At 51.2% G+C, this 27,438-nt stretch overlaps 1 protein-coding gene across 1 annotated transcript in view; it reads left to right on the forward strand.

Moving 5' to 3' along the window:
* Positions 1-27,438, forward strand: part of CNTNAP2 (contactin associated protein 2) — a 1,071,500-nt gene that overhangs the window by 969,685 nt on the left and 74,377 nt on the right. The window contains exon 20 of the mRNA XM_090286919.1: positions 13,570-13,663. Coding sequence (XP_090143045.1) covers positions 13,570-13,663 — 94 coding nt within the window. The remainder of the gene's footprint in view (positions 1-13,569; positions 13,664-27,438) is intronic.

A 27,438-nucleotide genomic window follows, 5' to 3' on the forward strand; every position in this document is an offset into this window, starting at 1 on the left:
CCCCGCCCATCCTGCTGCCCTGACCCCCAGCCCAGGTGACAGAGAGCCCCCAGAAGTGTCTGCCGAGCGAGGGAAGCGCACACACCGCGTGCCTGACGCTCGTGGGAGTGCGTGGGTGCTTTCCGCTCTGCAAAGCGCGCTCCTCCCTCGCATCGCTGAGCCTGCTCACAGTCAGCCCTGCTCCACTGTGTTTGGGGGAGAAGCCCGGACCTCAGTGCGGGAGGGAGAGGTGATAACAGAGCCTTGTGGGCGGAAGAGAGGATCCATGCTGGCGGGTCCGGAGTGCAGATGAAGAAAGACACTGGAAAGGGAAGTGGGGGGTCAGAGGATAAAGCGCCGGAGGGCAAGCATCCGTCCTGAAGTTGCCCCCCAGGGCCACCAGCAGAGGTTCGGCTGGGAGAAAGGACAGGGGCAGTGAGCCCACAGCCCGACCCTACAGAGGCCGGTTTCTCTGGCCTCCAACATCCAGACCCTCTGAAACCTGTCCTGCTACCAGGGATGGATGCAGAAGGGGACGGGGTCGTAAATCGGGAGATGTGAGAAAGGAAATGGGGTTAAAATGCGGGGGAGAGGGGCGTGAGGCCGAGGCGACGCGGGGTGCCCTGCTCCCCATACCTCCCCGCAGGACGTCATGCACTAGCTACGGGCATCCTGCCAGCCTAGCTTGGCGGTGGAGTGAGGCCCAGGCTGGCGCCGTGGCGAGGCTGGGAGTCTGCAGGCCCACGGGCCTCTGGGCAGAGCCTCTCAGGAGCCACGTGTCCTCTTAGGCATCGTAACTGAACCCCAGCGCCCGGCTTCCTCAGCCATAAAACGGGCCAAGTAAGCGTGTGTGCCCACAGGGTGGTCTGCAGATTCATTGAAACAGTGCGTGAAGCCCCTAAGGTGGGCTCTGACCTGGAGTTGACCTTCAAGACATCTGAGGTGCTACTCCAATGATGATAATATTGAGGGGAGGAAGAAAAAGACCAGACTTTTTGGAGGATCGTCTCTGTATTGATCTTCCTTCTCCCAGATCCTTTTAGCAGCTTCTTCTTTCTCCCGAGATTGCCAGGGGGTGCTCAGGCAAAGTGTCAGAAACTAGACCCTCTCTAGTGCATTGATTAAGGGAGAGCTGCAGTCGGGCCACGGAGAGTCCGCCTGGAGTCCCCGGGAGGGGCCAGAGCCGCAGACTCACTCAGGCCTTTTCTGGAGTTGATCTGAACACAGTCCGAAGCTACAGCAAACGAGCTTTCAGGCTGGGGATTATCTCAGTCTGTTTTGTTACATGTTTCACACACGCCTATACACACACATGGCCAGGTCGCAGGGGAAGGCATGAAAGCGCTTCTCTCTCCCACGTCATTCCTCCTCGTCTTTCTTCTGTTTCACGTTCCTTACCACCTCTACGAGGTTCTCCCTCCCCACATTCTACTGCTTGGAACTGGCTCCACACACGGCGTTAAAAGCCTTCAGTGTTTCCAGGGAGCCGGGCTTTCCTGCCGTCGATGGGCCGTCAGAGCTGGTCATGCACACCGAAGCCTTCCCTCTCTTCCGCTGGAACAGGATTTGAGGATGTGGTTTCACTGTCTGATAATGCCAGTGCTGAGACCCCCTCCGAATACCGTTACTGTCTCCAGAACCTCGCGGCAAAGTCAAGTCAATAGCCTCTCTGCTAAAAAGGATGTGTTTGCTGAGTGGATTTTCTTTTTTTTTTTAATATCAATGACTTAAACTATATTACAGTTAAAATCAATAGAAATATAACCTTTTCAACCACAGAAAACGAGCTCATTTTTATTATTATCTTTTTCTGCCATTACGGTGTCGTGATTGCAAAAGGGGCCAGGCCAACTTAGCTTTTATGGAAAGGCCATTAAAGAAACAAACTCAAACGCATTTAAATACCGAAGCCAGTGCATTAAAATGATCGATAAAGTAAAAGCACCTGGGATTGCTTTATTTAAACACCTCACATATGAAAGTCATTCCACAACCACGATTTTAGCAAAACTATAAACCTAGGAGACCAGCCAATAAAGGAAAAAAACGCTATTTCATTAACTAGGTTCAGAACCATAAAGCCCTTAATTTCAGTCTGATTCGACACACAGCATTTACATTTTCCCTCAGTATTGTCATATCATCCAGCCAAGAACCGAGATCAATGAATGCCATTTCCTTAGAAAACCGTTAGCTCCCAGGTCAGGAGAATAACAATGACAGAAAGCAGAGTTTCCGTTTTTAAAAAATAAGGAACACAGGGTGAGGCTCTAGTGGCGGGAGTCCTAGCACGTCGGGAAGTCAGGGAGCCTCGCGGGGCGCCTTGCACTTAACATGGTAGCGTGCAAATGTGCATGACGCTGAGTATTTACTACTGACGTCATGGACTTGGATTAGACACAGACCTCGTGGGGCCTCCGTGCCCGTGATGCCTGATGATAGTAATAGATACTAATATCCTTTTCTGACTCCTTCCCTAGAGATGAGAACAAAGGTGATTGTCATGCACCTCTTCAAGTTCTTCCTTACCAATTATAAGGTAAATTGCAAACTTGGCCTTGGCCAGGTGGTTCAGTTGTTTGGAGCTTCATCCTATACACTGAAAGTTAGTGGGTTCGATTTCCAGTCAGGGCACATACCCAGGTTTGGGGTTCAGTCCCCAGTCGGGGCACGTGCAAGAGGCAACCAACTAATGCTTCTCTCTCACATTGATGTCTCTGTCTCTCCCTCCCTCTCTCTCTCTCCCCCCACCTCCTTCTCTCTAAAATCAACGAACATATCCTCAGGTGAGGATTTAAGAAATAATAATTAACTTGCAAACTTTATGGTAGTATGTGTTCAGAATAATTTTAGACTCGGAATAGCCCATACGGGCCATTCATTCCTAAGTCAGAATCACCACCAGCCCCTGCCTGACATCGCCGGATATAGAAAACATGCTATTCTTCTTTTTAAAAGGCCATCCATTCCACGTGGTTTTCTAATTCAGAAAGAACACGGAGGAAGTGAAGTTAGCTTCAGAGTCCCATGTAAAGCCCGTTTCTCCACTTCCCCACTAAGCCCGCCTCAAGGATGCTGTCACACAGGTCCCTGTCTTCCTCCTCAGCGGACTCGTCCCCAACAGCAAACGAGCACATGGTTATCTCTCACTTAGAACGAAAGCCCCTCCTGCCCCCCAGCCCCATTCTCCGTTTTCCTTGGCAAGAAGGCTCCCTGCGGAGGTCGTCTGTGTGCTGTTTCAGGTCCGCGTCTCCCGTTCTCCCAACTTCTTGTTTTCTGTCCACTTCCTTGAAGTGAAAATTGCGTGCCATGGCGTGGACACCCTGGAACTGAGTGGATCGGTGGGTTTTAACACATGTGCACACCCATGGAACCACCACACCGTCAAAACCGAGAACGTTCCCCACGCCCCGGAAGGCTCTCTTGAGCCCCGTCCCTGTCGGTTCCCGCCAGTCACTGCCCGAGCAGTGACTCCTCACATCTCAGTGTCTACGAAACCACAGGAGAGTTGGACCCGCTCCTACCTTCATGGAAGTCATGAGCGTTCAGGCTTTTACATCCGGCTCCGCCCACCCTGCACGCGGTTCTGAGGTTCACGCCTGTCATCCTGTGCGTGGTGTTGCATTGAAGACTATGCTACCGTCTGTTTATTCATTCACGTTTTCATGGCCATAGGGATCATTTCCGGGTTGGGGGTGCTATGAACACACCTGTCGTGAACATGTGCATGCATACTCATGTCCCTTGTGGACATACTCTTTTCCTTTCTCTTGAGTAAATGTCTGGGAGTGGGACTCATGCGTGGCGTGGGAAGTGTATGTTTGAGTTTATAAGACAGAACCAGCCAAAGGCAGATCTTCTTCATCACCGGGTCATGTCCCTGGGTATTGTCACGTTGCTTTGTGACGATACACAAGTACTGCAGAACAGGGGGATTCACCTGAGCTGTCATGGTCAGGGGTTTCAGAGGGGTTTGGGGCTCATTATTTAGGCAGGATTGATTCATTCATTGGCCTTGGGGTCAAACCCAACCTCCAGCCCTTGACCAGATCACCTTGACTCATATTTTCCACTGACCTTCCTTCCCTGATGGAAACCCAACCCCACCACCCCCGGGACTTCCAAGGGTCCTCTCTGTTTCTAGGCTCCTTCTTTCATGGGCACACTCTCTGATCAACAACACAGCCAGCCAAAGGGAAGTGCCCCCCTTCTTCAGTGCACACGCACAAACAACCCCTCAGAGCCTTCCCTGAATGGTACTGGGGAGGAGCACACGGCACACTGAATTCTTGAACAGCGGACGCTGAGTGTCACATACAGGTCTCCATGTGCCGGCAGCTATCATATCCATCACTCTCACCCCACGCAGACCCAGGCTTGCTGCTTTGTCTCCTATTTCTCCAACTTGGCTCCTCACCCATCTTCAGGTCTCCCCACAATTATGTGCAACAAGGTCTCCCCCAAACAGGGCCCAGACATGTAGGCCCGAGCAGTCGGATGCTCAGCAGACAGGACACCTTGAATGGGCCCTCCTTATAAAGAAATGGAGGTGACAGACCACAGCAATAATAAGTAGGGGGTGTACAACCCCAGAGTACTTTTCACAAACTGCAGCCCCGACCATGTTGGGATCCAGTCCAAACTTGGCACCTGGCATTCCAAGCCCTCCACAATCAATCCCGCTTCCTTCGCTCCCTCCCATTGTCACCTGTCACTTCTCCCCAGAATACATCCTAAGGACCAGCAAGGCCCATAGTGCCCCTGAAAGAATCGCTATACGTGCATAGTCCTCCTCCAAATGCCTCCACTCTCCCAACCTCTGGACTTAACCCATGACGGCAATGACCCTCCGGATCATACGTTTTGGGATTCAGAGTAATGCTCTCAATCCCATTTTAATATGAAGTTTTATAATATGATCCTCGGCATGTTTTGTAAGTCTTATTTCCAAAACAAGAGTGTAAGCACCTTGCCCCATCGGGAACATCTCCAGCCAAGCTCCAGGCCCAGTTAGGAGGGCTAAGGAGTCATGTGATTACTGGAAGGCAACTGGCCAGAAGGAGATGTGGCCAGAGCAGTCCTGTCCGCAAGGACACCTCCTCAGCAGTCAGGCCACCCCATGGTCATCATTCTCCTACGCTCAGGGTGGCAGACCCCTGGACAGGCGGACCCTTCTCAGGAGTCCACATCAGCCGATGCCTCCAGCCAGTGAAGCCAACCTGCTCACTTCCGAAGATTTGTGTCTATGTTTCAGTGAGGAGCTTGTCTTCAAATAAGGTCCTTGTATCTGGACTCGTGAAAGTGAGGTTCCCCGTGTTGGAAACTTGACAGTCGGAGTAGCCACTCACTTGCCTGTGGACCAGTCCCCACCTCCTCATGCATCACTTCTCTTGATGGCCTTATTAACTCCCCCCCCCCCAAAACCACCCAGGAATTCACAGGGACCACATTTCAGTGACCCCTGAAAACGTGTGTTTGTCACACCAAGGTCACAGAACCTGATAAAACCGAAGCAGAAGAGGCTCAGTCACCTTTGTCCTGTCTATGGTGTGTCTCATCCATATGTCTTTGTTCTTCCATTTAATCTCTCAACAAATCGCCATCGCATTATAGAATTTCAGCAGCATCGTATGTGTCAATGACTACCTGTTTTTGGAACTGACCATTTCTGATTTTATTTGTCACGCGCGTTCTTTGTTTTCGTTCTCCCTTGTTCTACCCCTGGAGTTTGTTTGTCCTTATTCCTGGGACGTCATTTTACAGTTTAGCAAGTTGGGTTTGCATGGAGCTCTTCGGGAAACTCAGCCGTATGAAATTATGTAATTGATGCTAATTATGTTCATTATTATCTAAATGACCCACTATGTGTAATGATTAAATTCGATGGTTATTAAAGTGACTTTAAGTATAAAAGTGGATAAAAGCCATGAGCTTTGTTCATACAAGCTCTGGGAGAAGGAAATTAGAGGCAGAATTAGTAGAACTGGTTCAGATGTTAATTTTTCGTGCTTTATGACCATTTTTTGAATTCTCATGTGCAACTCAAAACACAAGCCTGAAAGTACTAAGTATTTTCCAACCAGATTCTCTGAAAAAAATTATATAGTATTTGGGCCATTCCTGCTATAAAAGTCTGTGAAATTAATGCTATTTCAGCTATGAAGTGAGAAAGTCTCCTCTTATTTCCTGAAATGTATCAAAATTCTACAATTTATTGATACAAAATCAGTTTTTAAAAACACTTTCTGCTGTAAATAGTATTCAGTGTTTTTCCAGCAGGTGGAGTGTTCTGCTAGGGAAAGTTGGATCCACATTTGAAAGCTAATATTTTTCTTTTCACTATTTTGAGAGATCTTTCACATACTAAACCATAAATCACCTGATGGGCTCCCTAATTCTTCCAACGGCATCCATACTGCAGGGTTCCCAATGCACCCAGCCTTCGGAGGGGACAAATTGTACTGATTGCATTACCATAGCGCTGACGGCTCCGCGACACGGGGAGGAAGTGCTTGAAATACCTCTCATTTTAAAACTGCTTCTCAAGCCTAAATGAACCCTCCTGACACCTCTGAAAGCGGAATAATGTACAGACACAGCCCAGAGAGGTCTGTCTCTTCAGTCCTTTACTTCTCCAGCCTTAAGCATTTCTGGGAAAGACCACCCCTCGGAGTTTAATATTGGTTCAAGACCAATGCTACCCCTTCTAGTCTGTGAATGTGGGCAGGTCGCTAACTCCTCCTGGGACCTCACTTCCCCTTCTCTGTCTGGGGGGCGAAGGTGACCAACTGGCTGTCCCTCCGGCTTCTCCTCGCCTGAGCGCCCCCAGCGGTGCCCGACCTTTATATGAGCGTTTGCTCAGTGCTGAATGCTGGGAGCCGAGTCGGCCGATAGTTACATACATGTGGTAGCGACAGTGCTGGCACCAAGGCCTGGGCCCTGGGGCTGAGGGCGAGAGCCCTGGCCGGGGGGCGGGTGATGGTTGGTGGGAGCAGGTCCAACTCCCGGTCGGCAGCTCAGTCACCTCCGTTACTAACCCGACTGTGAAAGCTCACCCAGGTCACGTGGATGCCACAGTTCTGTTACAGGGTAAGCGTTTCTTGGGCTCGTTCTTTTTCTTAAGTATCTCTATCAGTCAGTAGGATTTATGAGCAGCTGAGGCCAATGACAGACTGAGGTGGACGGCAGCATGACGTCCCAGATGGCCGCCTACCGTCTGCATCCTTGGTTGCGCTTGGAGTTGGACGGAGCATCCCGTGGCGGGGCAGCATGCGCTGGGAGAGGCTGGCACGCCGGCCCGCACAGGATGCCCTTGCAGTCAGGTCTCAGGGGTCCCAGGAATGGGTTCTGCCAAACTCAGAGCTCCCGGAATAGTGGGAGTGTCCCAGGGTCCTAAATTAGCCCTCAGGGAGTCTTCTTCGATGGGGTCTTTTGTATGGAGTCCGGGCTGCTGACCCAAACCAGAGAGCCGTAAGGTCATGGGAGGGCTTTCATCCGCGGGCTCATACATGGGGTTCTGCTCTAGACCAGAAGTTCTGATGGAAGTCGTCGTCGTCGTCGGCAGCCGTCCGTCTCGAGAGACGATGGTGTAGCTTCTTAAGAGTCTATCTGCACCGCCGAGAATGGTTGTGCAGTCCGACTCGGGAGTGACAGGGTATCTGTCTCCTCCCGTGTTGAATCAACATCTTGCGATGACGCTGGAGTGTCCTCTCCAGTGAAGCTGAAGCTACAGAGCCTGGGCAGGGTGATATGGAGGGTCTGCTGTTGCCCATGCAGCAGACCCCCCCTCTCTTCGCAGCTGAAGGGTCCAAGGGAAAGACGGAGTCAATACAGCTTGGCTTCAGGTGCGCCGCAGGAGTTGCCGGTGTTGACTACAACGTCAAACCGCCTTAGGGACTCCGGCTCCGGATTTTCTGTCGGGGTTTACTCCCTTAGCCTTTCCCCTGAAGAGGTATGCCGCAAGGCAGCGGAGGTTTTTTGGAGTCAGAGTTTTCCTTCTCTGATGTGCCCTGACTGGAAGATCGAACCAGCGACACTTAGCTCGCAGGCCGACGCTCAATCCACTGAGCCAAACCAGCCAGGGCTTTCTGATGGAAGTACAGCTAAGGTTTCCACATCTACACACACACACCCCCAGCGTAGCTCAGCCGTAATTAAGATTGTTAACTGCACACCTAGGATGACACAGACCTGTTTCACAAGGGTCCCTGGGGAGCAGGAGGTGCACTAGATGACGCTACAGAAAGAAGTGGCCAAGAGTGCAGAGGTGAGGCTCCGCCCCTGGGCTCCCACATCCCATGTATGTCCCATTGGCCTGTGCAGCCCACCACTCATGGCTCCATGTGTGGATGGCTGCAGCCCCGTAACTTGTGGTAGACACCCCCCCACCCCCGTGCATGAGCTGGCCTCCCACTCTCATGCAAGTTCATTCTGTGTCCTCTGCATTCACCAGGACACAGTGGGCTGGAGTCAGGAAGCGGTGGGAACATTTAGGGGAATTGACTACTGGTGCTGGGGGGGACTCCTGCCCTTTCCAGTCCTCAGTGGTGAGCAGCCTGAGGCCAGCGGGGACCCCCCACGGCAGACCCCCGCGTGGGACGGAGGTGCCGGTGGGAGAGAAAGCTGTGCTCTCCTGTGAGGCCCACAAGAGTCTCCAGACGGAGGGGACATGGCAGACGGATGGCACTGACACCAGATGGGCTTCCTTTCTCCTCCCGACGTCTGTTTGTTGTGGCTTCTGCTCGTGTTAGGCCTTTCGCTTCGACTGGAGGGGAAACGTCCATCAGGATGGTGTGTTCCCAGTTCACCGTCTCTGGGCTAAGCCCAAGTGTCACCTAAAATTAGGGATTCGGACAGGAAGCAAGAAACCTCAGGCCCTTTTCTTTCAGTGCCAGTGAGAGGACACAGTGGGACACGTCCTCAGGCTTTTCAGGGTGAGCGGGTGCAGCCTTAGCTGAGTGAACAGTTTTGGGGTTTAAATGTCAATATTTCACAGGCAGCTGATCCCTCCCCCAGCTGGGATGGCTGGGCTTGTTCAGAGACGGTCCCCTGGCCGCCGGGTGCAGCCGGGTCAGCCCGTTCTGCCCCTGACTCTTTCTGACTTTGGACGCTGCCTGTATGGTAAAGCAGAGAACTGCTGGTCAGAGTCTGTTGATTAAGGCGTGAGAAGCCTGGCACAAGCTTGCACACAGTAGTTGCTCAATACGCGCGTCCTCTTTTCCTGCCTGGGTCCCGTCGGGAGACAGAAACCACACAGTAGGTTTAACATGGGACAGTACATGTCAGAAATAACTATGATAAAGGACAACTCTGCAACCTCAGAAAGCCTCTGTGAGTCTCCTAGGGGCACCCACACAAGGACCGTGAAAGGCCGGTGGTCGCTCCGCCCCCCAGATAGCAGAGAGGTTCTGGCGTGGCCAGACTGGAGCTGCTCTGGAGAGGCTGGGCCAGCAAAAGGCCGTCCTCCAGAGTACAGGTGGGGAAGCAGGAGCTCAGCAGCTGCCTGTGTTTGTGTGTGCCTGTGTGGGCACGTATGTGAGCACATGTTAGTGTGTGCCCAGGCATGTTTTGCGCACTGTGTGTGCATGCTTGTGAGCGCATGTGTGCGCATTTGCAGATGTGTGCCTGGGCGTGTGTGTGTGCGTGTATGTGGTGTTTGTGCATATTTGTGTGCATCTGTACACATGTGTGTGCACACATGTTCGTGCATGTGTGTCTGTGTGCCTGCGTGTATGCACATAGTAGGAGGCAGGAGGCCTTTGGGACACGGGGGCTGCATGGGGGCTGCACAGCAGCTCTGGTTTCCAGTCGAGAGGGCTTGTCACCGGGCTGTCGGGTCGCAGGACACACACTGGGTGCCTGTGGCCCAGGCAGGCTCCACAGGACGTCCTCACACTCCAGGCAGCCCCTCTGCTGCCCTCCCTCCTTCAGGCCAGCTCTGGAAATTCCCAGCAGCCGCTTCCTCCTACAACGTCCCCCGTGCCCTCTACTGGGAAAGCTCAGCACGGTGCTCACTCGGAAAGGGATGGAAGGGACCCGTGGTTACAGAGCGTACATTGAAGGGTGCCCTTGGGGCCGGGGGGCAATAAGTGGATTATTGACACGGACTCACATCCCAAGGACGGGGGGGAAGAGCTTGTTTCAGGGGCGGGCCTGTGTTGGGAGGACACCGGCGAGCAGGGCCTCCTTCTGCCTTGGGTGCTCTCAGACAGCGGGGGCGATACGGCGGCTGGGGACCGGAATACTTTGTATCTGGGAGGCAGGAAGAATGCAGCAAGAGGAGAGGCCTGTTAGAAGAATGATCTGGGAGAAGCAGGCATCTGGTCATTTTTTGGTTGCACAGGTTTGGGTTTGGGTTTTTGTATTTTTAATTTCCTGTGTTGTTTTTCTGTTGCTGCTGTAACAAAGTACCACAGATTTAGGGGCCTAAAACACCACCAATTTATTTTACAGTTCTAGAGGCCGGACATCCAAAATCAGTGCCACTGTGCTGATGCCCGGGGGTTGGCAGGGCCGGCGCATCTGTTTTTCAGCTCCTCGAAGTCACCTGCCTGCTCTGGCTCAGCCAGGATAAGCCAGGATCTTCTCTTTATCCCAAGATTCTAAACTGAATCACACCTGCAACGTCCCAGAGCTGCTTTGACCTTTTCCGGCATCTTCTGCACTTGACCTCAGCCTTTCCCCACCATCCTGCTCCCACCCTGCGCCCACCCCCATGGGCACAAAGCAGGAAGGAGCTCGAGGCAGAATGAGGGAGGGGCACAGATTCCCGTCCCCCAGCGAAGGCAAGGGCAGACCCGACTCCTCGTCTCTCTCAGCTCCCCCTCCTCCGTACGGACCCCTTTATTTCAGCATCTCCTCGGGCACTAGGCCTTCACCCTCGGGAATGGTAAAGGCTAGATTCTGCCCGTCTGCTACATTTGTCACACTTTTCATTGTCTCTGTGACAAAAGCGTTTCCTAACTGAATGAGTAATTTGGATTAGAATTATAGATCATTGCCCATTTAGATTCCTGTTCAGAGCTTTTTAAATTCATGACTTCACGAGTGAATGAAGACTCGGGAGTGTTCAGGATATTCCTACATCCGTGAAAACCAGACAGGATCACGGACATGTTTGATGGCCGAATCCAGATTCAAAAACTTTTGCTGAAAAAAAACTTCATATGAACATATGTAAATTTTAGTCTTTGGTTCATCAATTGCATCAAGAGGAAGGGGGGGAGCTGAAAGTAGCCTGTGGAGACAAGCTAGGCGTTTTATTTTACTGTGAGCTCTGTACGAATAATATAAAGTGGCCTCCAGAAAGCCAAGTCCGTCGGGGCTGGGTGCACAGAGACTGTTGAGGAAAAGGTGGGTCTTTCCACCGTGTGGGTCGGGCTTCGTCTGAAGGCTGACCTCGCGGCTGTGCCCGCTGCTTGCAGACCTGCCCTAACGAACGTCAGCACATTTTTATTGAGGACCTACTATGTGCTCCGCGCTGTATGGGTCCAAAGACATAAGAAGTCTCTAAGTCCAAACATAGAAATTGGGTATTTTTTAAAGAACGTGCGATGTCTTCATAGCGTGGAGTACCAGTCATCCGTTTCAAACGATGCCGCATCATGTATGTATTGCCACGGAAGGAGTTTTATAATACATCACTAAACGATGAGAAGTAGATCAGAGCAATGTGTGCAGTTGGGTTCCACCCAAAATAGAAAGAATGCGCCTTTAAAAAATTAACATCAATTATCACCAGCTGGGTTTTTTTCCTGCAAATCTATATTATTTTTCTATAATGAACATATATTGTTGGCATCGTTTTTAAGTTCTAAACAGGGCAGGTTAAATTCTAAGAAGTACTTAAGGGGAGAGCACCCCTGTGAAACACTGTCGGATCGTCCCTTAGTTAAACCGGCCTGCTGCAGTTTTTTGACAACAGGTAATATTGGAAGCGCGTGGAGGGACAGCCGCAGTTCCCCGCACCTGCCACTAGATGCAGCCAAAGCAGCGCCTAAGATTTAGCCGCAAAAACCCAGTCGCCTTGGCTCCATTATGAGATTTCAGATATTTAAGACTCTCTGGCCAGAGTAACTGGCATTTTTTTTAACTTCTCAGAATTACAGTCACACATGCCAGTGTTTGCTTTAATGGCGTCTTTTGGACTTTTGCTACAGTGTTTCCAGATACCCACCCAGGCAGGAGCACACAGTTCTGCAGCTCAGAACTCCCCCAGGCCCTGAGATGTGACGGATGCGTCTTAGACCCTTCACCTTGACTTTCTCAGTGACCTCTCGGTTTCTAGTAAACAGTGTCAAGGTCCAGGTGGAGGAGTCATTAATAATTAAGGTCATTCCTCAGAGCAGCCTGTTCCCAATGTGGGGAGTGAGCTGAGCTCCCTGCCTCCCTCCCACTCTTTCCTGCCACCCTCTGGGCCCAGGGCAGGCGGGCTTCTTGCGGCTTTGCCCACCTTGGCCTTGGCCGTGGCTAGCCAGGCCTGGGAGTGCACCTGGTGCCTGGAGTGTGCACTGCCGGCTTAGCAAGCAGCTCTGTGCACGCAGTTCTCCCGGGGACGCGTGTGCTGGGCAGCCACGTGGGTTTCTCCTCCGGCACAGCCCGCCACACGCTCACCTCCGCAGGCCTTAAACCCACTTCAGGAGAGGGCAGGGGTGACAAAGGAGGTTTTCCCAGCGGCTACAAAGAAGCGCAGGAAGTTCCAGGAGCCCACCTGTCGGGGCAAGACAGCCGGACTGGATTGGTTTTTAAGTCACCTCAAGCAGGGAAAGCCCCGGAGGGACTCGGAGGACGAGTCCTGTGACCCTGGCACAGCCCGTCGGCCTTTATTTGTGGGAAGAGTAGTCAGAACTGTGCGTGGCTCCCACAGCCGTAATGTGGGCTGTTTCCATCGGCTTCCGCCTCCCCTCCCTCTGCAGCCAACTCCCCGACCCCTCGCTCAGCAAGAACAGCTCTGTTCCTGGTGGTGTTTTGTCCCCTTCAGGCTCTGATGTCCCTGCCCTGAGGCAGAAAGATGAAATTTCCCTCGTTTTGATAAGTAAGAAAACAATGTGTATTTACCCAACCTGAACGTCAGCATTTGACTATATATATTCACATATAAAATAAATATTCATATTCATATTTGAATATATATGTTCTGAAGATCACTCTTGGTCTACAAACTGGTAGTACAAAAATGTGAAGAAGACAGGACAGTCAGAGGATCCTAAATAAAGTTGGTTGTTATAGATGGAGCGTCTTCTCTCTCAGAGGTCAACTTTAGAGACTGGATCAAGCCAGTTTTATTCCATTATAATGAACAAAGATTTCAATCCTGCAGGTGAATGATCCACCGAAAATGAGCATAAGCTGAAGAACAATTCATAAAGGGTCTTCACTTACCAAGTTCACATTGTTTTCAAAAAAAAACCATTTGAAGGAATAGTCAGACTTCCGGTTTCCCCGGGCTGGGACCTCAGAGTCAGCCCTGATGAAATGAGATAGCCTGAAAACAAGGTGCAGAGAGGGATGTCATCCCCGCCCCCAGACAATCTGATTCCAGTGCGGGACAGTGACACCCTTCTCAAAGTGACTCTTGTTTTCTTCCTGCAGCTTGATCACTACCCTTCAGTGAGTTACCACCTGCCAAGTTCATCCGACACGCTGTTCAACTCTCCCAAGTCGCTCTTCCTGGGGAAAGTCATAGGTAAGAACGCGGGGCCCATGGCTCCCGTCCTCTGTCCTAAAGCTGCCAATTCACCTTTGAAACAGATGGCAGTTGGCGGCTGGGGCCTCCGAGCCAACGATGGCATTGGAACCGGTGTTATGTTGTGTGTGGCGTGAACTAAAACACAGGTAAGGGCCAGGATCTGCTCCTGGCTTCTTTAGGTGAAATTCGCTCATTGCTTTCTGAAAGACCTCTGCCTGCTAACGATCGTTAACACGCTGCGTACCGGGGAATTTAAATGCCTTTTAGATATGACGAGAATTCTCACCACCTGTACGCAACGTGTGAGTTTAACTTTTTCTTATTCTCAGCGTAGCAACCTGGTTCGTTTTTCCTCGCCCGAGAATAGCTCACCTGATATTGTTGGCAAACTGGAAGGCCAGTGGGAATTGGAAAACTGGGACAGAACAGCCTTTGCTGTGTGCGGTTGTGACTTTACGTCATTCTTGTCCTTTCCTTTACCCTCGGTCCGTGCTATCTAACCTAAAACACTGATGTGATTGGCTAAGTGTTTCTAACTGATGGAGGTAAAGCCAATGGACTTTATTTATACTCTGACATGTGTATTATGAACCCACGATGGAAACGGGGAGATGGTGGACAAGGTGCTGGCCAGGGAGGAGGTGACGGTGCCCACAGGGGAGGAGGAGCAGAGGAGAGAACAGGAGACCCAATCGGTAATGACAGTAACAGTGACATACACTCCTATAGCGCTGCCTGCAGGCCAAGCTCCAACGTAAGCACGATCAGTATATGACCTTGTTTCATCTTGGTAGCAATTCCATGAGATAATCAAGATCATTATCTCCATTTACAGATGGCAAAACTGAGGCACCAGGAGGTTAAATAGCTTCCCCATGGTGGCCTACTTAATAGGGGGAACCCAAACTTGAACCCAGGAAGTCAGAGACCTCCACTGTGCTCCTAACTCTGTGATGCTGGACTTAGAACGGAAAAGAAAAAGAAACGGAAGAAGAAAACTTGGGCAGAGGAGCTTGACCAGTTAACGGATAAGCCCTACGTCTCATGCCAGAGAGAGGCCAAGGGCAAAAAGTACCCTCGGACTTAGAACCGGGAACACACCAGGCAGGACAGCAGGCAGGCAGAGCTGTGCATGAGGCCCCAGAGGAGAAAGGGGACAGGGGTGTGACAGTAGCTCCGTCGGTAGGTGGCAGTGGGAAAGGAATGATGGCTCCACTTCACTGACCACCTGCTACAATTATTTTCCTCGTTTGCCAGATGAGGAAACCAAAGCCAAGGGAGGTCAATACCAAAGTTACTCCCCCAGCACGTGGTGCGGCCGAGCTGCGCAGCGAGGTCTCTCTGACGGGAGTCCATGGTCTTAGGCAGATAAAAGGACTGGTCATGAAGGGTCAAGGTCCAGAAGGGCTGCAGCTGGAAGTCCAGGGACACCATTCGTTAGCAGCAGGAAGTGGCTGTCCCGTGCAGGAGGGCCCTGGCTTTCCCAGGCCTGCATCCCGAGCCAGTGGTGAGTGTCCATACTCCGCCATATGCATTCCCACAATTCAGTGAGGAGGACCTGAACATCGTAAGGGCTTCATGGCTGTAGTGACCGCACCGAACACTCGTGAGGACCTTAGGCTCTGGCTTTCCTAGAGGAACAGCCCCCCTGAACATACCCAAAACAGTGGACTGCATCACTTCATGAAAGTCACAACATCAAGTTGGACAGGAATGTTGGGGCGTTGCTGGGTTCCCTCACTATAAATAACACCCTCCGGTTCATCGTATTTCAGGTCATGTGATGAAATGCATACGTTGACAAAATTACAGCGTGCAACGTGGCTTGGACCTTCAAGGTCCTAAGCAAGTCTCATCATAAAGGCAGTGTCCTCTGTATCTAAGAGTTGACGGTGCCGCGAAGCTGTGGCAGGCAACAAGCACACAGCAGCCCCAGATATGGGAGTGTGACCCCCGAGTTTTTTGTGCACCAAAGGGAAGCCGTGCTGTGCACATAACGCTGGCTGTGCATGGGGCGGTGAGTCACGTAAAGAACATGTAATCACATGAGAAAGGCCACACTCCCGAGGGGGAGGTGACGTCATGGACATGAGAGCGAGTTAGCGTGATGCTGCAGGTACCCAAGCAATGGCATCTGGCAGGGGTTCGCTCCCCCGCACCAGCCCGTGGACCCTCTGCAGACCAAGGTGGTGTCTCGGGGTCCCACTGTCTGCTACCCAGGAGCTAATAAATACCTGTCGAATTACTAAAGACGACAAGGGAAAAGGGGCCGTGAACCCCATCACAGAGGCATAATGCAGAGTGAGAGGCCATGGGTAGTGATGCTGATGCCGTTGAGAGTTCACACAGAGGGAGGCCTGCGCGTCCCGGGATCTCACACCCTGGTTTGGCTAACAGCAGGTATCTGGTAGTCACGGAGTCCAAAGAGTGTCGGCTTTGGGGTCAGGCAGAGCTGGTGTCTTAGGCTGCTGTCCGGGAATGCCACAGGCTGAGTGGCTTAAAGAACAAATTCATTGCTCACAGCCTGGAGGCTGGGAAGACCAAGGTCAAGGGGACAGTAGAGCTGGCGTCTGGTGGGGACCTGCTTCCTAGGTTGCAGGCAGGCGTCTTCTGGTGGTGCCCTTCGTGGGAGGACACTCCTCTCATTCACGAGAGCTCCACCCTCATGATCTAACTGCCTCCCACGGGCCCCCATCCCAACGCTGTGCCCACGCCGTCCCACCAGGGGTTAGGATTTCAACATACAGGTTTGGGGGGCACAGGCACTCAGCCCAAAGCAGCTGGTGGTTCTTGAATCCATGCTCTGCCGCTCATGAGCCCTGAACTCTTGGGCCTGCAGCTTGGAGCGCTCAGAGCCTGGGTTCCCTGGGGACATCAGTGCCCGCTTGCAGGGTGTTCTCTCTCTGAAGGGGACGGTGCGTGTGTTTTCATTTTAAACGAATCTATTTGCAGACTCACCTAGCAGAAACGCTGCACAGCCTCGCTTATAGTAAGCGTTCAAAACACGTTGGTGGAGTAAACGCATTCCTCTTTCAGCAGTGAGCTAATAACGTCTGAGGACTCCGTGTCTAGGACAGAAATGAGGACGATAATGAGCGTTTTGCATGCAGGCTCTGTGCCGGTCATCACGGTGTGTGTTTCAAGGGCAGCACTACGATGCTCTCAACACTGTTACCCCCGTTGCCTGGGAGATGACACCAAGACTCGAAAAGCTGAAGGCATTTTCCTAAAATAGCACTACTAACACCTGGGGTCCAACAGGTCTTGGGTGGGGGTGGGGATGGGGGGCTACCCTGTCCGTTGTAGGATGTTTAGCAGCATCTGTGGCCTCTACCAACTAGATACAAGCAGTGCCCCCCGCCAGCCGTGACAAACAAAAACATCTCCGACCCCTGCCAGACGTTTCGCAGGAGAGCAAAGGCGTCACCAGCAGGGAACAGCCAGCTTCGAACCCCGCAGGTAGTGCCACCAAGCACAGGGACCTGCTTCCCAGAGCAATGGAGAAGCAAGGAAGAGATGTGACAGCCCGCTGGTAAATTCTGTTACTTCCACCAAAGGAGTCACAGTGAGGACCGAAAAAGTCATGTGGGAACCCGGGGGGCAGGGGGGGCTGTGGCCCCCTGTTGAAGCCAGCATTTCTTCAAATTGGATCATTTAGTAGGAGCAGGATTGGTGAGAAGTGTTTTCCCATTTCCCGTTGAACGTGACCTATGTTTTAGTGAGAAACAGCCCATGTGTGTTCTCCAGCTCTGTGAATACTCATCCGTAGAGACGGCGTGAACGTCAAACAGCTGTCTCGTGTACCCCACGGGCCGACACCCCCTCTCTATCCATGCCCCCACGTTGTTGCTTAGCTGGGTCGGCCGCTAATCAAAACTGATCTCAAGAAAGAAGGAAAAGGAGATGGGTCTAAACAAATCACGTGCCTTCCCATGAGCTCTTGGATGAGCCCGGAGAAGGACACATAAAAAGGGTGGAAGAAAAGGTACCCAGTCAGGGGCAAGCACGGCGTTTGCAAAGGGAATGGCGGCAATTTCTTCTAGAAAGAAAAAATAATAATGTGATCACTCACCCAGCACCAAAATTTTAGAATGGGTTCTCGCATGTCTGCGTCCTTCAAGAAGAAAGTCAAGGCCACCAGTGAGCAAAGCCTTGGTAATAATGAACTCCTTTAGCTTCACCTTCTCTAGGAAGCACTTCATCTGCCCTTCCATTCCAAATGACAGCTTTGCTGGCTAGAGTAATCCTGGTTGTAGGTCCTGGCTTTTCATCACTTTGAATACTTCTTGCCAGTCCCTTCTTGCCTACAAAGTTTCTTTTGAGAAATCAGCTGATAGTCGTATAGGCCCCCCTTCATAGGTAACTCTCTGCTTTTCTCTTGCTGCTTTTAAGATTCTCTCTTTATCTTTGACCTTTGGCATTTTAATTATGATGTGTCTTGGTGTGGTCCTCCTTGGGTCTAGCTTGTTTGGGACTCTCTGTGCTTCCTGGACTTGTATGTCTATTTCCTTCACCAAATTTGGGGAGTTTTCCTTCATTATTTTTTCACGTAAGCTTTTGATTTCTTGCTCTTCCTCTTCTCCTTCTGACACCCCTATGATTTGGATTTGGCATATTTAAAGTTGTCCCAGAGGTTCCTAAGCCTCTTCTCATTTTTTTCAATTCTTATTTCCTCATTCTGTACTGGTGGACTGCTTTTTTCCTCCTTATATTCCAAATCATTGATTTGAACCCCGGTTTCCTTCCCTTCACCATTGGTTTTGTGTGGATTTTTCATCATTTCATTTAGCACAGCCCTCACTTACTTGCTTATGCGTTTGCCATACTCAAGCATATCTGTCAAGCCTGTGAGCACCTTTATCACCAGTGTTTTGAATTCTGCGTCTGTGAGGTTGGCTAGCTCCTCATCTGTTAGGTTGGCTATCTCCTCGTCACTTAGTTCTCCCACTGGAACCTTGATCGTTCCCCCTTTTGGGCTGTACTTCTCTGTCTCCTCATCTTGACAGGCTCCTGCGTTTGTTTGCCTCTGTGTCCCAGGCAGAGCTGTCGCTCCTGTTAAGTTGTAAGGGGCGGAGCCTTAGGGATTCCTCAGTGCAGGGCGACCCGTTTTACCTCGTATGGCGCTGTATGTGGGGAAGGGGCCCGAGAGGAAACAATACCACTTGCCCAGCACTTGCCCCTATTCCAGGCAGTTCTCCCACTTCTGTATGGGACCAGCACCCCTCTAGCTGCTGCCCTGGCCATCATTCCCAGAGTGGGTGGATCTGCGGACGTTCTAGGACCATGGGGGCCCTTTAAACAAGCGGACTCAGCTGAGATACCAGCAGTTTCTGCCTCTGCCCCAACCCCCACTGGTCTGCACAGTCAGAAGCAATGAGGCTTGATTTTCCCCGGCGCTGGGACCATGAGCTGCACGGTCCAGTCTGGTGCTGGGAGCGCTCCCCAGATGTCCCTCCCTGCTTTTTAAAACATGTGACTGCACTTTTTGCTGGCCTGCCACCACCACCGCTGCTGCTGCCACCACACCGTGTCCTCTCCACCCCGGCTCCGCTCCTCCTACCTGTCTGGGTGAGTATTTCCTCTTTATATCTTTGTTTGCTGGACTTCCATGCACTTTGGTTTTCTGAAACTTCTGGTTGTGTCTAGTTTTGAGGTAGTTGTGTTCCTTCTTAGTTGTGGAGGGAGATGCAGTGTGTCTGTCTAGGCCTCCATCTTGGCCAGAAGTCCCCATTTTCCATCTTCAATGGCTGCTGCAGGAAGGCGGACCTAGGCCTTGCAGAGCAGGACCAGGCCTGTAGGAGGCCAGTGAGGGGCAGGTGGGGTCTCAGATCCCCATGCGCCAGCACTTCCTGCTCCCCACAGCTATTAAAACACAGTCGTGGACTCTTGGTGCAGAGAATACTCAACACAGGCTAAGTGGAAACTTGTCCTGTGCTTTGAGGAGTTTTCTGGATTGAGTGAGACCAGATGAGATAAAGCCTTAAACCTTTTATACACTAAGAATCATGATGGGAATAATATTCTTTTTTTAAAAAAGTGAGAAATGCAATATTAAAGTCAGGAAGGTTCTGTTCTGTGTGCAAACAGAAAGGATAATTGTATTTGGGGTTTCTTGACTTCATATCCCATTATGGATGTGTATAGATACGAATTTAAAAGAATGTCAATACACACTGCTCATCAGCTCACTATAAATTTTATTAAGTATGATAGATAGCCTCCATTTTCAGGATTGCAGTATTCATTTTCATTTCATAACGTTAAATCTGAGGCCTCTTTTTATTAATTTCTTCAAACTATTTGTACCGTTATTGTGATTCATAATAATACAAAATCATAATGAAGTAGATCTCCATAATAAAAAGGCATTAACTCCTCTGTGTCAATGTGAGATACTCTGCCTGGGAGGAAGTTGAATACTGACACAGAGTCGTAGCTGCTTTACTGACCATGGCTGTTTATCAGTGACAGTGTCCACAGTGATAAAATTTAAGGTGAGTGTGTATCTGTTTGAATGTAATATAGTTTGTAATCAGCCCTGACTGGGTGGCTCAGCTGGTTGGAGCATCATCCCCTACACCAAAAGGCTGCAGGTTCAGTTCCCCATCAGGGCACATACCTAGGTTGCAAATTTGATCCCTGGTTGGGGCACATATGGGAGGCAACTGGTCAGTGTTTCTCTCTCACATCCATGTTTCTCTCTTTCTCTCTCTCTCTCTCTCTCTCTCTCTCTCTCTCTCTCTCTCTCCATATATATATATAGTTTGTAATCATATTGATCCCAGATCCTCATATTTTCTAAGCTACCATTATTCAAAGCAATTCTGATAGAAGATGTCCCTATCAGTAGCCACTGTATGATGTGTATTATGATCTAAAATGTAAATATCTATATTATGATCTGCTAAGAAATCCTTCTTCTAGAGCTTTCCAGAACTTTCTGGAACCTTGGCAAAGGCTCCTTACCCAGCAGAGAACAACATACTTGTGTCTCCATTCATCACGATAGATGGTGGGCATGACCTTACTCGCTGAATATTTTCAGCCAAGAAGCATGACTAGAAAAGACACATGCACTTTCTGGGCTAGAACATTTCGTGGCTGATGCAGGACGCTCTGGAGTCCTTCTGTCCCTTTTGGGGTGGTAACTGGCAAACCTCAGGACAGTGGCTGTTTCATCAGCTGGGCTGACCATCCTGAGCAGGGAATCCTGTCAACTCCCGATGAACCTCCAGCATAGGAAGGAAAAGCCTTTGCTTTTCTAAGCTACCGAGACTACGGGGCTGTTTGTCACTGTGGTGCAGCCTGGCCTGGCCTGACGGGCACACAGGGTGGCAGCCATCACACGTGTGCGTTTGCGTTCTCATTCCGTTGCTTATAAACTCTGAATCGGGCAAGTCACCTAAAGACTTGTGCCTTTTGTTTCCTCGTGGATAAAAGAGAAATAGTAACGGTCCCTACTTTAAGGACCCAACAGAATGATATATTGAACAGGTAGCTAAGGGTCTTCCACATAGTGTTGCGAAACTACAGTAGTTATTCCTGTTCTGTCCTAACTAAACAAGAATGTAGTCATCATTGGTCATGGGCCAGGTATGGTGTGTGCCATTGGAACATGCATGGTGTCCAAGACAGGCACAGTTTCTGCCTTTAGAGAGCTATGTTCTAACCAGAAGCATGGAGAAGGCAACTAGGAATGGATGGACACACGGCAGGATACGTGGGAGGTGGAAGTGCAGGGCTCTTGGGAGCAGGAAGGAAGGGCCTCGACCCAGAGCAGGAGATGCGGGAGGGCCTGCCACGGGAAGGGACACTGATGCTGAGACGCTAATGGTAACCTAGAATTCTCTGCAGACCAATGGCATGGAGCGGAGGGCAGAAAGGGGAGGGATGTTTCAGTTCTCTGTTGCTACGCAACAATCCACCCAACACTTGGTGGCTTAAACAATACTGTTATTTCACACCGTTCTGTGGCCTGACAGGATGGCACTTCTGCTTCCCCCACCCACCCACCCACCCACGGGCTCCACATTATGGCAGCTGGACCCCATGAAGAATCACTCCGGAAAGCAAAGGTGCAAGCTGGGGACCTCGAAGACCCAGCCTCAGAAGTTACACACGTCCCCAACCACGTGCCGCTGGCCCAAATCTGGGCTCCAGCCCACATTCCAGGAGAGGGGAAGCAGACTCTAGTCCTGGATGGCTGAGTGCAAGGTCACAGTGCAGAGGGGCAGGTGGGGTGAGGGATATTGTCAGCACCTCTGGAGATCCCTGATGCGATGAGGGAGACTGGGGGAACCACAGCCAGTTCGGTGCGGGATGGTAGGAATGGGCGAGGGAACACAGCCACAGGGAGCGAGGCCCAGGACCGTCCCAGTTTCCTTCTGCTGGGACAAGAGCGATCGGCCAGCAAGCCCACATGCACTCTGAAACTGTGGCTCAGCGCGCGCTGATATGTTGCATGATCACCTGTCTTGTCTGGGGTTCTCCCAAGAGGAGCCCCAAGATCAGGCCTTGAGCCCAGGTCCCCAGAAAGGAGAAGCCTCTCGGCGGGGTAGAGGCAGGACAGGAGATGAGGCATGACCAGGGGGTGAGGATTTGAATACAAGTTTCTGGGGGCAGATCCCAGGAAGTGTTCGGCGAGCGGTGGAGAAGTGAACTGGGGGAGGGATGATGCGTAATCAAACCACGCACATCGTAGGTGGCCAGAACGCAGTACCGTGGCGTGGCGTGGCGTGGCGAGGCGTGGCACGGCGTGACGAGGTGCGGGACAGCGCAGGTCGCGCCTCAGGAGCCCAGCTGAGGCAGGAGGAAGCCAGAGGCTGCACCCCGGCAAGAGTGTTGACTCCCAGTGGTTTTGCTCGCCCCAGTGCCCACCCACCCTGCGCCCCAGGCCGGAAGAAAGCAGAGCCCAGGGGCTCACAGGCAGGGGTTGTTGTCGTCTTACCACATCTGCCGTGTTATAGGATTTATTTATTGGGCTGGCCAAAAAGTTCATTAGGTTTTTCCCTACAATGGCTCTAGTAACGCTTAGTTGTCTTTAACTTCATTCAAAACAACTTTGTTAGGTTATATTGTGACAGCTGTCATTTCAGCGTGTATTTTTTAAAAACTTATCAAAATCGGTGAATTTTTTGTGCAGCCATTTTAACATTGAAGATGGAAGAAAATATGCAACATTTTTGGCATATGATGCTTTACTATTTCAAGAAAGGTAAAAATGCAACTGAAACCAAAAAAAAAATAGTTTTGTGCGGTGTGTGGAGGTGCTGTGACCGTTCAAACATGGAAACGGAGAAGTCAAAGAACTTACACGCATGACCCATAGATGTGAACTAAGATGGGGGGTATTGCTGGAGGGAATGGGAGTACTGGGCAGAGAGGGGCAAAGGGGGAAAAATTAGGACAAGTGTAATAGCATAATCAATAAAATTTTTTTAAGTGGTTTGCAAAGTTTCTTGATACTATGGACATTTTAGCCAAATAATTCTCTGCTGTGGGGCTGTCTCATGCATTGGAAGATGTGTAGCAGCTCCCCTGGCCTCTGCCCACTAGAGGCCAATAGCAGGAGACAGCAGACATATTCATAATATCCAAATCAATAAAGTTATTGGTGAAAATGAGAAATGTATTTTTTATTTTACCAAAAAAAATAAAAATAACGGACTTTTTGGCCAACCCAATACCAGTCATACTAAAGTTTTAGTGTGATCCTGGGGGCAGAAGGGTGGCATTAGCGCATCTGTAAATCAAGAAAACAACCTGATCAGGTCAACACGTTAGGTAACAGCATCTGCCGAGTGGAAAAGGCACAGCAGGGAGGGAGGGAGAGGCCCGGGGAGACCGCACTGGGGGTTGCTATGGTTATGAAGAGCTGCACATTGTAATGCACCGAGCAACCCGCACGTGCAGAGAAAATGCCGAGTCTTCGTTCGCCTTTGATGATCTGACGTCCTTTGTGGGCAGCAAGGGCAGATAAACAAAATGTCCAGGCTGGCTGACAGCGGAGTCGGACATGATCGTTCCACCAGATGCTTCTGGTTGTGCTCTGTCCCTCTCAGGGAAATGTTCCACCTCCCAAGTGGCTGTCCCCGTCCCCTGCCACCTTCTGTAAAATGGTGGCGTGTGGAATATAGAGGGATGAGCAGTGAGAAGCTGCAGCTTATGTGTTCTTTTGACATCATCATGGGGAGAGACCCGGATTCACGCTGGCCCTTGGGTTTGCATGACCTGCCTGGCCACGGGCAGTGAAATCTGTGGTTGGTGAATGTATCATCCGTCTTTGACGCAGGCAGGGCACCAGGGACGTCTGCCACCTTCGCTTCCTTCTATCCCTCGGCTCTCCCCATGGCAGAGGTCAGCACCCCAAGGCAGCCCCGTGGGACACTCATGGGCACCACCCCTCACAGGAAGGAGAGGCTGGGGAGCCTCCTCTTCCTCCTGCTGTTGTGGAGGCTGGCGTGGCCCCTCTTGGTGCAGCAGCCCTCATAGCCCTGTCCTCCCTGAGCCCCAGATTGGGGGGCAGGACAGGCGCCCCTGCCCCCGGTCCTCTTCTTCGCCCTTTACGCACGCACATGCCCTGCGCTTGGGCCACAGCTGAGCTCTTCTCTCCCTCTGGGTTTCTTCTTCTCTCACATAATCCTCTCGGGCTCAAAAAAGAAATAAAGAAAAGCTTTGTTTTTACTTCCTGTGTCAGAGAGCTATTGACCAGACAGAAAAAAGAAAGTGCCATGTAACAAACAATTCCAAACTCAGCAGGGTAAAACAGCAGTCATTTTCTTCTCACTAATCTGTGGGTCAGTTAAGGGGCAAGCGGCCGTGGTCCCCTGTCTTCTTCCTCCTGGGACCCTAGAGGTGGCCTGGGCGTGTTCGCCTCTCCAGCAGCAGAGGCACTGGGGACAGGCCAGTTGGCGAGCCCTGTCCAAGCCTGTGGCCTCGCGTGCCCACTGACAAGCTGTTGTACAGAGCTAGTGACGTGCCCGATGGCCCGATGCGGAGGCGAGAGGGAAGCAGCCTTGCAGGGTGACGTGGGAGGGGGCAGGGGGCATTAATGCCACTGACCACTCTCCCTGCCATCAAAGTCTCCTGCAACTAGAAGCAGCCTCGTGTCTTCCCCGTGGTGGCTAGAAGGCTGGGCGCTGTGTCTCTGTCACAGGAAAGCTCTGCGGCCCACTTAGCCCTCTCTGGTTCAAAGGTGTGAGGGAAGGAATTGGGGGAAAGCTTTTATTCACTTGGAAGTGTGTTGAGGGCTTGAATATGCCCGGTGACGGGGATGGAACAATGACCATGACAGACAAGTCCTTGCCCTTCTGAGCCTGTATTCCAGGGGGGCGTGAACAAAGAAGGACGAATGATTGCAGGATGTGAAGTGAGCTGGTGGCAAATGCTGTGAAGAAAAACGAGGGGCAGAGGGTAGGCGAGGGGTCCGCACGGGGGCAGGGCCCCCGGACAGCGGGGCAGAGGCTGGGAGGCGGAGGCGGGGACACACGGGCTCGGCCATTCAGAGAACAAACAGCAGGAAAGCCCGCGTGGGGGGACCACAGCGGTGGCAGCGCGGGGGTAGCAGGCGCCGAAGACGGAGGCTCAGCCCGCGGCCACACGGCACGTTTGGAGAGAGGCCCCTGCAGCGTCTGCCTTCTGTCCCAAGTGCAATGGGAGCGGAGGACGGCCTTGATCCAGCTGAGGATGCTGCTGGAGGCTGTATGCACGCAATGTGGGCGGGCGGAGCGCGCAGGATGGAGACCCGGAGGTGGGGGTGGCGGGGGTGGGGCTGGAGAAGGATTCGCATTTGGAAGGAAGAGCCCATAGTCTTGGGTAGGTCCTGAGTACAGGGGGCAAGAGGCAGATGCCAGCGACGATCCCCCGAGTTTCGGGCCTGAACAGCTGGGTAAACGGCAGTGCTATTTACTGTCACTGGGCAGGAAGGCATTTGGGACCAGGACGTAAATGTTAAGACTTCTGTGTCGGACGCATGCAAGGCTGTCGCACGGATGCACTGTCCCGGGTGCGTCTCAGCCGCTGAGCACTACCCAGTGTGAATTCTCCCTTCTCCATCCCCACCCCCCACTCCCTCCGCAGACACATGGGTGTCTTGGGTTGACTTAAACATGGGTCCTCATTACTCAGAGAGGCAAAAGAGAAAAGCATGTTCATCAATTTCAGAATGTAGCTCCATTTAAAAATAATACAGGCAGTACCTCCGTGCCACGGAATGCTAACGTAACAAAAAGGAGCAAGCTATTGGGGCCAAATTTTAAAAATGGAGGGCAGACCAGTGGTTGCTGGAGGTTAGTGATGGGGTGGGAGGGAGGGAGCCAGAGGGGCCTTGTTGGTTCTGGGTATCAAAGGGCCACATGAGGAATCCTTACAGTGTCAGGATTATAAAAAATGGGGACATTGAATGCACACACCGACAAGTACAGAGCCTGAAGAAGATCAACAAATCCTCTCAGTCTCCGTCTCCGATTGTGACATTCTGTGACAGTTTTGACAAGTGTTTCCTTTGGGGAAAATGGGACAAAATACACACAGGACCTCTCTATATTATTTCTTACAACTGCATGTGATTCTGCAATGCCTTCAGTGCAAATTTCAGCTTTTCAAAAAGTAACTGACATCTAAGAAGACACCGTCCCTGTGGTTCTCTGGAGTCAGATACTGGAGGCATGGGACTCAGTGTCTGCAAGGGGCTGGCCCTGGAGACAAGGCAGAGGGGAGAGGGGACCGTGAAGGGACTACGCCATCACCTCCCCGTTCGCTCTGACCTTCCTGCCTCTGCCAGTAGAGACTGGGAAGCGTGCGGGAATTAAATATTTATCGACCGCTTAGAAGTCCGTGGTTCTTATAGGGTTGCTATTGAAGGGAGTGATTAATAGAATGCATTTCTAAAACCAGAGCGAGAGGAAGACGTGGTAGACTGCACTGTCTGCCACCGCTCTCGGGGAGAGAGCCTGCTGGTGGCCCGTGGCCCTGTGATTGATAGCGCCCTCCTAGGAGAAGAGGGCAGCGAGACTGACGCATGAACAGATGACAGATAGTTCCTTGAAATTTCTGCTTCGCTGCCTTTGGATTTTATTATAACGATTAAAGGAGTAGTAAAACACTGATGAGAAAGCATATTTAAGTGATAGGTGAGGAATAATATTAAAACTAAAGAGAAGTGATTATACTTAATTTTTCATGCCCTGAAGAAAGTTTAAGTGCGTCTCAATGTTCCAGAGCTTCTCGAGGCAGAAGGAAATCTTCTCCTGTGGAAGGAATTGTTCCCAATGAGTTACAGTTTGAGGTTAGCTTCTCATTCTTGTTTAATCACATCAATAACTTCCATTGTTGGAAATCCACTGGGATTTTTTTCATTATTATTACTTCCATAGAATCATAGGAGGCCCTAAGAAAGAATTTCCTTAAAGCTCGTCATGTCACAGCCGAGGAAAATAGGGCCCACGAAGCTTCAGTGACCGGGCCACATAGCAGCCTAGTTCAATGTCCTTTCCAAAATAACACAGCGCCAACGTCATACTAATCTGTACTTGCCGCTCAAGTTGGACTTGGGCAAGTACAATGAATCGTGGCAGCATTATGATCTTAAAAACTCTCAACAGCTGTAAAAGCAAAGTTGAGGCTGGGAAAGCAGATCCTGTCGCGTGACAGGGAAGAACGCAGCTGTCCCCATCCCGTCAACTGCAGGAGCCAAGCAGGCTCCCTGCTTTTCGGAGCTTCAGTTTCCTTACCTGTGAAATACCGATACTAGAAGTAACGATGGCATAGGCCTT

This window comes from Furipterus horrens, unplaced genomic scaffold (assembly GCF_987537825.1).
Source record: "Furipterus horrens unplaced genomic scaffold, mFurHor1.1.pri manual_scaffold_9, whole genome shotgun sequence".
Classification (NCBI taxonomy): Eukaryota; Metazoa; Chordata; class Mammalia; order Chiroptera; family Furipteridae; genus Furipterus; species Furipterus horrens.